At 52.1% G+C, this 11,056-nt stretch overlaps 1 protein-coding gene across 1 annotated transcript; it reads left to right on the plus strand.

Annotated features, from left to right (window-relative positions):
• The first annotated feature begins 598 nt into the window (after positions 1-598).
• On the plus strand, positions 599-8,381 carry LOC144671306 (protein phosphatase 1A-like). The gene is made up of 3 exons (XM_078533117.1): positions 599-1,549; positions 5,367-5,484; positions 8,266-8,381. Exons 1-3 carry the CDS (start codon positions 599-601, stop codon positions 8,379-8,381), a joined length of 1,185 nt encoding a protein of 394 aa, XP_078389243.1.
• Positions 8,382-11,056: the final 2,675 nt, after the last annotated feature.

Below are 11,056 nucleotides of genomic sequence, written 5' to 3' on the forward strand. Positions count from 1 at the left end.
CTACACCGTAAAGATCCTGTGATTCTGTGAAAGCGGGTCACAGGAGCGTTAGAAAGCAGGATTTGACAGCGAGACACGTAAGGAGATGTGAGGACAGGTCATCCAAAGAGGCAGGTGTTAAGGAGCGTCTTAAAGGAGGAGAGAGAGAGAGAGAGAGAGAGACGGAGAGGTTTAGGGAGTGAATTCCCGAGCTCAGGGACCCAGGCAGCTGAAGGCACGGCCGCTCATGGTGGAGTGATGGAAATTAGCAGGACGCAGAGTGAGAAGATTAGGGTCTCAAACACACGGGGTACGCCAGGCATTTCCGTGAGCAGCTGGCCCTGTGTTTGTTTCTTGAATGGTGATTATTTCTTTCTGAAGGCAGCGGTGAGCAAAGGTGCTTAAACTGACATGAGCCTGGATCGGATTAATTACCGCGGGATTACCGGTCCAAAATTAGCTTCCGATGGAGGCGGTGAGAGGAGTGAGGGGCGGATCGGCAGAGGGACAGGGACTCAATCAGGAATCTGCTGCTTCCTGTATGTTCACCCCCCGGAGCACCGGCGCTCCTTCAGGAATGTTCTAGAAGAAGAGCCCTGAGGGAGTAGGGGAGGGGGGAATGGCGAACTCAGACGCCCCGGAGCCCGCGACGTTGATGCCCCAGTTGTCGACGTTCCTGCGGCAGGTTGCCAAGGAGACCGAGCGGGTGGTCTCCTACTTCTTCAAGGGTGACGAGGTGGAGGAGGTCGGCACTCACCTGGAGAGCCCGGTGACGCTCCTGGAGCGCGACCACGGCAGTGGGAACGGGCTGCGGTACGGCCTGGGCGCCATGCAGGGGTGGAGGGTGGAGATGGAGGACGCCCACTGCACCGTGCCCTGCCTGCCCGCGCCGCTGGGCGCCTGGTCCTTCTTCGCCATCTTCGACGGGCACGGGGGGTCGAGGGTCGCCCGCTACTGCTCGGAGCACCTGCTGCGCCACGTGGTGAGCAACTGGGGCGCGCCCGGCGGGGGCCAGCCCTCGGTGGAGAGGGTGAAAAGCGGCATCCGGGCGGGCTTCCTGCAGATCGACAGCCGCATGCAGCGGCACTGGCGCAGCTCCAGCTGGCGCTGCAGCGGCTCCACCGCCGTGGCCCTCACCGTGTCGCCCGCCCACCTCTACTTCGTCAACTGTGGCGACTCTCGGGCCGTCCTGTGCCGCGGCGGCAGCACCCGCTTCTACACCGAGGACCACAAGCCCTCCCTCCCCCGGGAGCACGAGCGCATCCGGAAGGCGGGGGGCACGGTCACCCTGCAGCGGGTCAACGGCTCCCTGGCCGTCTCCCGGGCCCTGGGGGACTTCAGCTTCAAGGCCGTGGAGGGGAGAGGCCAGACCGAGCAGCTGGTCTCGCCGGAGCCCGAGGTCTATGAAATCGAGCGCTCCGACAAGGACCAGTTCATCATCCTGGCCTGCGATGGCGTCTGGGACATAATCAGCAACGAGGATTTATGCCAGTTCGTCTGCTCCAGGCTCCAGCTCACCGAAAACCTGGAGGAAGTCTGCAGCCAGGTTATCAACGTCTGCCTCTACAAGGTACAGCACGCAACAACTTGCCTCTGCGTAGCGCCTTTCGCTGCCTAGCAATGCCCCAAAGGGTTTTACAGCCAGTGAAGCACTTTTAAGAGGAGTCACCGTTGTAATGTAGCAAACTCTGCAGCCAATATGCCCACAGCAAGCTCCACCAACAGCAAGGTGATAATGACCCAGGTCGTCTGCTGTTTCGATGATGCTGGTTGATGGATAAATATTGGACAGGATGCAGCTCATCTGCACAATAGTGCCATGTTATCTGTTATTCTATAAATAAACCCCCCGAACCCCTCGATTAGATTCCAGTCTGTAACTCACTCCCGGGTATCTGTTATTCTATATATAAACCCCCTGGACCCCTCGATTAGATTCCAGTCTGTAACTCACTCCCAGGTATCTGTTATTCTATATATAAACCCCCCCGAACTCCTCGATTAGATTCCAGTGTGTAACTCACTCTCGGGTATCTGTTATTCTATATATAAACCCCACCGAACCCCTCGATTAGATTCCAGTCTGTAACTCACTCCCGGGTATCTGTTATTCTATATATAAACCCCACCGAACCCCTCGATTAGATTCAAGTCTGTAACTCACTCCCGGGTATCTGTTATTCTATATATAAACCACCCCAACCCTCTCGATTAGATTCCAGTCTGTAACTCACTCCCGGGTATCTGTTATTCTATATATAAACCACCCCGAACCCCTCGATTAGATTCCAGTCTGTAACTCACTCCCGGGTATCTGTTATTCTATATATAAACCACCCCGAACCCCTCGATTAGATTCCAGTCTGTAACTCACTCTCGGGTATCTGTTATTCTATATATAAACCCCACCGAACCCCTCGATTAGATTCCAGTCTGTAACTCACTCCCGGGTATCTGTTATTCTATATGTAAACCCCACCGAACCCCTCGATTAGATTCAAGTCTGTAACTCACTCCCGGGTATCTGTTATTCTATATATAAACCACCCCAACCCTCTCGATTAGATTCCAGTCTGTAACTCACTCCCGGGTATCTGTTATTCTATATATAAACCACCCCGAACCCCTCGATTAGATTCCAGTCTGTAACTCACTCCCGGGTATCTGTTATTCTATATATAAACCACCCCGAACCCCTCGATTAGATTCCAGTCTGTAACTCACTCTCGGGTATCTGTTATTCTATATATAAACCCCACCGAACCCCTCGATTAGATTCCAGTCTGTAACTCACTCCCGGGTATCTGTTATTCTATATATAAACCCCACCGAACCCCTCGATTAGATTCCAGTCTGTAACTCACTCCTGGGTATCTGTTATTCTATATATAAACCCCCCAAGCCCCTCGATTAGATTCCAGTCTGTAATTCACTCCCGGGTGTCTGTTATTCTATGTATAAACCCCCCGAGCCCCTCGATTAGATTCCAGTCTGTAACTCACTCCCGGGTGTCTGTTATTCTATACATAAACCACCCCAAACGCCTCGATTAGATTCCAGTCTGTAACTCACTCCCGGGTATCTGTTATTCTATATATAAACCACCCCGAACCCCTCGATTAGATTCCAGTCTGTAACTCACTCCCAGGTGTCTGTTATTCTATATATAAACCACCCCAAACCCCTCGATTAGATTCCAGTCTGTAACTCACTCCTGGGTATCTGTTATTCTATATATAAACCCCCCGAGCCCCTCGATTAGATTCCAGTCTGTAATTCACTCCCGGGTGTCTGTTATTCTATGTATAAACCCCCCGAGCCCCTCGATTAGATTCCAGTCTGTAACTCACTCCCGGGTGTCTGTTATTCTATATATAAACCATCGATCCCCTCGATTAGATTCCAGTCTGTAACTCACTCCTATACTTTTGGATGTGTACTGATTGATCCTGTTTAATTCCCCAGGGCAGCACTCAGGAGTTCCTGGGCTGGGGTCACAGTGCCTGAATCTCTGAATTGTGTTTGGGTTCCTCCTGCATGTTCAACAATTAATTAAATATCTGCGTCACAGCCGTGTGTTTATCTCCGGAACCATCCTGACATTAATTCTCTGAAATAATCACCATGACAACCCATTACATGGATTAAGGTCAAGCTACCTGTAAAACATCCCATAACAACAGATGCCAGCCCAGAATTAGCAGCAACACAGTGAACCTTCCCTTGGTTCAGCATTTCTCCCTCTGGTCAGGAGCACTTGGAACCTGAGCATAATTCAGAGTCAGGTTCAGTGTCAGGGTCACTGTGGCCCCCTGGGTTAGAGAGAGAGGGGAAATCAGCCAGGGTTCCTGCTCCCGATCACTGTCCAGTGATCCCTGTGTTAGAGAGAGAGAGGGGGGAAATCAGCCAGGGTTCCTGCTCCCGATCACTGTCCAGTGACCCCTGGGTTAGAGAAAGAGAGAGTGGGGAAATCAGCCAGGGCCCCTGCTCCTGGTCACTGTCCAGTGATCCCAGGGTTAGAGAGAGAGGGGGGAAATCAGCCAAGGTTCCTGCTCCTGATCACTGTCCAGTGACCCCTGGGTTAGAGAAAGAGAGAGTGGGGAAATCAGCCAGGGCCCCTGCTCCTGATCACTGTCCAGTGACCCCTGGGTTAGAGAAAGAGAGAGTGGGGAAATCAGCCAGGGTTCCTGCTCCTGATCACTGTCCAGTGACCCCTGGGTTAGAGAAAGAGAGAGAGGGGAAATCAGCCAGGGTTCCTGCTCCCGATCACTGTCCAGTGATCCCTGGGTTAGAGAGAGCGAGAGGGTGGAAATCAACCAGGGTTCCTGCTCCTGATCACTGTCCAGTGATCCCGGGTTTAGAGAGGGGTGCATTATAAATTTGTTTTCTCGATAGATGGGCTGAATGTGTCGCTAATGTGTCTCAATCGTGAAGGTATTGATTTACACTCAGACATATTGCTGGGAGCTCTCTGTAGCCAATCCCTGCGTTTGTATCTTTTAATCACTTCCTTTACAAACGGTTTAGTTTCTGTATGTGTCCTCTCCTGAAGGAGCTGGTTGAAAAAAGTTCCAACATTGACTATCACTCTCAAACAGACCACACTTCATCTGTGAAGGTCATAAATTAATTGTAGAGGAAGAAACCCACTCTAGCCCCACCCACCTTCCATTTGATCCGGGAATCCTTTCCCCATGTTGTTGATCTTTATCTCAGGAATATTAGACTGAACTTTGCCACTTCCTAGTTTGAATTGTGTCCATAGGAACTGGAGAAGGCCATTCAGCCCCTCGAACCTGCTGCACCATTTGCTGAGATCGTGGCTGATCTGTATCTTGACTCAGTTTTACCCGCCTTGGTTCCTTGGCCCTTAATCCCCTGACCCAGCAAAAACCTATCAACATCGGTCTTAAAATCTTCCATTGGCTCCCCAGCCTCAAAAGGTTTTTGGGGAGGAGAGTTCCAGATTTCCACTCCCCTTTGTGTGAGGGAGCGCTTCCTGACATCACCCCTTAATGGCCTGGCCAGAATTTTAAGGTTCTACCCCTCTACCCCTCCCACCAGAGAAAATAGTTTCGCTCTAACAACCCTTCTTAACCCCTTTAATCATCTTAAACACCTCAGCCAGATCATCACTCATCCTTTGATACTCAAGGAAATACAATTCTAACCTGTGCAATTCTTTTAGCTCCGGTGTCGCTTTGGTGAATCTGCCCCTCAAGGGAAGCAGATACAGTTAAGGTACAGATCAGCCATGATCTCACTGAATGATGGAATAGGCTCGAGGGGCTGAATGGCCTCCACCTGGTCCCATGCTCCACCAGCGATGGGTCATGTGTTGTTATTACTGAGTCTCACTGACAATGTGGTTTTTCCCTGTTAAATAGGGAAGTCGGGACAACATGAGCATAATCCTCATCTGCTTCCCAAATGCGCCCAAAGTATCGGAGGAGGCAATGCACAGAGAGGCGGAGCTGGACATGAACATCAAGCAAAGAGTGACCGGTAGGAAAGACCATATCTTCCCCCACCTCCACACACAACCCCCTAACACCCCAAATACCCCCTACACCTCCCCACACCCCCCACACAGCCCCCTAACACCCCAAATACCCCCTACACCTCCCCACAGACCCCCCGTGCACAACCCCTAACACCCCCAACACCCCCAACACCTCCCCACACTCCCCCCACACAACCCCCTAACACCCCAAATACCCCCAACACCCCCTACACCTCCCCACACTCCCCCCGTGCACAACCCCTAACACCCCAAATACCCCCTACACCTCCCCACACTCCCCCCGTGCACAACCCCTAACACCCCCAACACCCCCTACACCTCCCCACACTCCCCACACACAACCCCCTGACACCCCAAATACCCCCTACACCTCCCCACACTCCCCCCACACAACCCCCTAACACCCCAAATACCCCCTACACTTCCCCACAGCCCCCCGTGCACAACCCCTAACACCCCAAATACCCCCTACATCTCCCCACACTCACCCCACACAATCCCCAACACCCCTAATACCCCCTACATCTCCCCACACCCCCTACATCTCCCCACACCCCCCCACACACAACCCCTAGCACCCCCAACACCCCCAACACCCTCTACATCTCCCCACACCCCCCCACACACAACCCCCTAACACCCCAAATACCCCCTACACTTCCCCACAGCCCCCCGTGCACAACCCCTAACACCCCAAATACCCCCTACATCTCCCCACACTCCCCCCACACAATCCCCAACACCCCTAATACCCCCTACATCTCCCCACACCCCCTACATCTCCCCACACCCCCCCACACACAACCCCTAGCACCCCCAACACCCCCAACACCCCCTACATCTCCCCACACCCCCCCCCACACAACTCCTAACACCCCAAATACCCCCTACACCTCCCCACACTCCCCCCGTGCACAACCCCTAACACCCCCAACACCCCCTACACCTCCCCACACTCCCCCAACACAACCCCCAACACCCCAAATACCCCCTACATCTCCCCACACTCCCCCCACACACAACCCCTAACACCTCCAACATCCCCAACACCCCCTACACCTCCCCACACTCCCCCCACACAGCACCTAACACCCCCAATACCCCCTACATCTCCACACAACCCCTAACACCCCCAATACCCCCTACATCTCCCCACACCCCCCACACACACAACCCCCAACAACCCCCAACAACCCCTACACCTCCCCACACCCTCCCCGTACACAACCCCCCAACACCCCCGACATCTCCCCACACCCCCCCACACACAACCCCTAACACCCCCAACACCCCCTACATCTCCCCACACCACCCACCGTACACAACCCCCTAACACCCCCAACACCCCCTACACCTCCCCACACCCTCCCCACACACAACCCCTAACACCCCCAACACCCCCTCCATCCATCCCCTCTCCAGCACCTCCTATACCCACCCCCACCTCCACCAATCCAACTTCACACCCGAACCCTCCCTCAACAACCCCCCCTATACCCACCCCCTTCCCAGCCAGTGATGTCCCAGTGCAGAGATTGAGGGAGATGGAGGTGGGGCTTTGCAATAAAGGCAGAATATGTTGGAAATAGGCAACAGCTCTGTCCGTGTCTGACGGAGAGCAGGCAGCCTGGGGGTGGGGGTGGGGTCTGCAGGCTTCTATTTTAAACTGTGGCGTGTATTTACTCCCAACATTTATATCAAACTGCTTCTAACCCACGTCAGTGACGTGGAAAGATCAGATAGGCTGTGGTGTGTTTGTTTGGAACAGAGGGACCTGAGGGGAGATTGAATGAAGGTTTTATAAATTGAGGGGCTGAGGGAGACTCAATGGGAAGGTGTTATTTTCCTGAGCACGGGAGGTCAGTAACCAAGGGCCATAGACTGAGAATAATTTGGAGAATAATTTGAGGGTTGCTGAGGAGAAATGTTTTCACCCAGAGGGTGGTGGGCGTCTGGAATTCATTGTCTGGCAGGGGGGGTGGGGGGGGTGGGTAGAGGCAGAAACCCTCAGCGAATTTAAAATTTACTTGGACGTCCACTTGAAGTACCCGCAGGGCTACAGACCAAGTGCCGGTCAGCAAGATTAGGTTGGACAGCTCTTTCTCAGCCTGTCACAGACACGATGAGCTGAATGGCCACAAATTCCTGTGACTCTGTAAACTTTCTCTGCTCTTTTGTTTTATCCGTTCACAGGATGTGGGCGTCGCTGGCTGGGCCAGCATTTATTGCCCAATCCCTAATTGCTCTTGTTCATAGGGCACATTTAAGAGTCAACCACACTGCTGCGGGTTTGGAGTCACATGTAGGCCAGACCAGGTAAGGGCAGCAGATTTCCCTTCCCTAAAGGGCGTTAGAGACCCAGGTGGGGTTTTAAGGAGAAGCAGGTTCTAAGGAAAAAGACTCTGGCTTCTCCACACAACGAAAGGTTGCCCGCTCTGGTGCCATCCTGGTAAATCTCCTCCGAACCCTCTCTCAAGACCTTAACATCCTTCCTAAAGTGCGGTGCCCAGAGTTGGGGTACAATCCCCCCAGCTGGGGCCCAACAGGCGCTTTACAAAGGCTCAGCATAACCTCCGCGATTTTGTATCCCACGCCTCTTATTTATAAAAGCCAAAGATCCCGTGTTCTTGGCCTGCTGCCCTCAAAGGATTGGTGTGCGCACACCCTCCGGTCTCTCTGTTCCTGCTCCATGTTGAACGATGTTGACTTGGCCCTGGCCGGTCTCCTGTGTAACCGACGCTGACCCTCTGACTGTCTTGCAGAGAACTTCAACCAGCAGCTGGAAGAAGGAGAGCCCAGTCTGTTCTACCTGATGCAAAGCCTAGCGCTGGAGGACATCCCGAACCTCCCCCGAGGAGGAGGACTCGCCAGCAAGTGAGTAGCGCCTGCAGAACATAGCGGGGGGAACTGAGCAACCGGGTCACGTTTCTCCAAAGTCGGTTGAGGGATAAGTATTACCCCGGACGCTAGGGGAGAGCTCCCCTGCTCTCCTTCGAAATAGAAGCCGTGGGATCTTTCACGCCCCACCTGAGGGGCCTTAATCTCTCAGGCTATCCATGGACCCCTGTGTGGACTGCCAGTGATGCCCTTTCACATTTGATTACCCTGTCGGAGCGGTGGGCACTTTGGCAAGGATCCTGAGACCCGGCGCCCAGCGTATCCCCAGCAAGAGGCGACCAGATCAGAAGAAATTGGAAATTAAAATAAATCAAAAGGGGGTTTCTGTAAAGTTTATTGGGTTTGTGTTTCTGAACTGATTGTGACTCATGCCCTTGTTACTTTGTCTCTCAGGAGGGACTTGATCATCAACATTTATAAGAGGCTGAAGGATGAATACCTGGCAGCGGTGAGTGAGAGAGCATTCTGTCTTTGCTCAGGGACACGGGTTGAATTTGGTGAAGGTCTAGTTTAGGCTTGGTATCGGCAGCACGTCACACAAAGATTAATCACCGTGGGGCACAGATGTGAGAAGTGAGAGTTAATTCAAGATGCTCTGAGTGTTTCATTTGATGAGATGAGCTTCAAGAGGATCAATGCTGCTCCTAATTGGTATTTTCCAGTTCTGTAACCCATCGGGGTTCTCCAATTCTGACCTCATGCTTATCCCCCACTTCCTTTACCCCACCACTGGCCGCTCAGCCTTCAGTTGCCTGGGCCCCTAAACTCTAGAATTCGCTCCCTAAACCTCACCGCCGTCCGCCCTCTCATAGAAAAGAACAAAGAACAAAGAACAAAGAAAAGTACGGCACAGGAACAGGCCCTTCGGCCCTCCAAGCCTGCGCCGATCATATTGCCCATCAACTAAAACGTTTTGCACTTCCGGGTCCGTATCCCTCTATTCCCATCCTATTCATGTATTTGTCGAGCTGCCTCTTAAACACCACTATCGTACCTGCTTCCACCACCTCCTCTGGCAGCGAATTCCAGACACTCACTACCCTCTGCGTAAAAAACTTGCCCCGCACATCTCCTCTAAAGTTTTCTCCTCTCACCTTAAATCTATGTCCCCTAGTAATTGACTCTTCCACCCTGGGAAAAAGCTTCTGACTATCTACTCTGTCCATGCCACTCATAATTTTGTAAACTTCTATCAAGTCGCCCCTCAATCTCCGTCGCTCTAGTGAGAACAATCTGTTTCTCCAACCTCTCCTCATAGCTAATAACCTCCAGACCAGGCAGCATCCTGGTAAACCTCCTCTGCGCCCTCTCCAACGCCTCCATATCCTTCTGGTAGTGTGGCGACCAGAATTGCACGCAATATTCCAAGTGTGGCCTAACCAAGGTTCTATACAGCTGCAGCATGACTTCCCAGCTTTTATACTCAATACCCCTGCCAATGAAGGCAAGCATGCCATATGCCTTCCTGACCACCTTATCCACCTGTGTTGCCACTTTCAGTGACCTGTGGACCTGTACACCCAGATCCCTCTGCCCGTCAATGCACTTAAGGGTTCTGCCATTTACTGTATAATTCCTGCCTGTATTAGGCCTTCCAAAATGCATTACCTCGCATTTGTCCGGATTAAACTCCAAATGCCATTTCTCCGCCCAAGTCTCCAACCGATCTATATCCCGTTGTATCCTTTGACAATCCTCTTCACTATCTGCAACTCCTCCAACCTTAGTGTCATCTGTAAACATACTAATTAGCCCAGTTATATTTTCCTCCAAATCATTTATGTATACCACAAACAGCAAAGGTCCCAGCACTGATCCCTGCGGAACTCCACTAGTCACAGCTCTCCATTCAGAAAAGCACCCTTCCACTGCTACCCTCTGTCTTCTATGGCCAAGCCAATTCTGTATCCATCTTGCCAGCTCACCTCTGATCCCGTGCGACTTTACCTTCTGTACCAGTCTGCCATGAGGGACCTTGTCAAAGGCCTTACTGAAATCCATGTAGATAACATCCACTGCCCTTCCATCATCAATCATCTTTGTCACTTCCTCGAAAAACTCGATCAAGTTAGTGAGACACGACCTCCCCTTCACAAAACCATGCTGCCTCTCACTAATACGCCCATTTGCTTCCAAATGGTAGTAAATCCTGTCACGAAGAATCTTGTCCAATAATTTCCCTACCACTGACGTAAGGCTCACCGGCCTGTAATTTCCTGGATTATCCCTGCTACCCTTCTTAAACAATGAAATAACATTGGCCATTCTCCAGTCCTCTGGGACCTCACCCGTAGCCAGTGAGGATACAAATATTTCTGTCCAGGCCCCAGCAATCTCCTCCCTTGCCTCCCTCAGTACTCTGGGGTAGATCCCATCTGGCCCTGGGGACTTATGCACCTTAATATTCTTCAAGACGCCTAACACCTCTTTTTTGATCTCAACATGATCCAGGCTATCTACACACTCTTCCCTAGACAAATCGACCGCTAAGGCGTTCCTTAAAACCTACATCTTTGACCGAGCCTTTAGTCGCCTGTCCGAATGCCACCTTCTTTTGCTCAGTGGCAATTTTTGCCTGATAATGTTCCTCTGAAGCCATTTGGGCACTACATAAATGCTAGTTATTGTTGCTGTGGCTGCATTGATCCAGTGGTG

The sequence above is a fragment of the Cetorhinus maximus genome, chromosome 32 (genome assembly GCF_964194155.1).
Source record: "Cetorhinus maximus chromosome 32, sCetMax3.hap1.1, whole genome shotgun sequence".
In the NCBI taxonomy this organism is placed as follows: Eukaryota; Metazoa; Chordata; class Chondrichthyes; order Lamniformes; family Cetorhinidae; genus Cetorhinus; species Cetorhinus maximus.

Coding starts and splice junctions, on each gene's coding strand:
- LOC144671306 (XM_078533117.1), top strand. CDS start 599: ATGGCGAACTCAGACGCCCCGGAGCCCGCGACGTTGATGCCCCAGTTG. Junction 1,550..5,366: donor TCAACGTCTGCCTCTACAAG/GTACAGCACGCA, acceptor CCTGTTAAATAG/GGAAGTCGGGACAACATGAG. Junction 5,485..8,265: donor CATCAAGCAAAGAGTGACCG/GTAGGAAAGACC, acceptor ACTGTCTTGCAG/AGAACTTCAACCAGCAGCTG.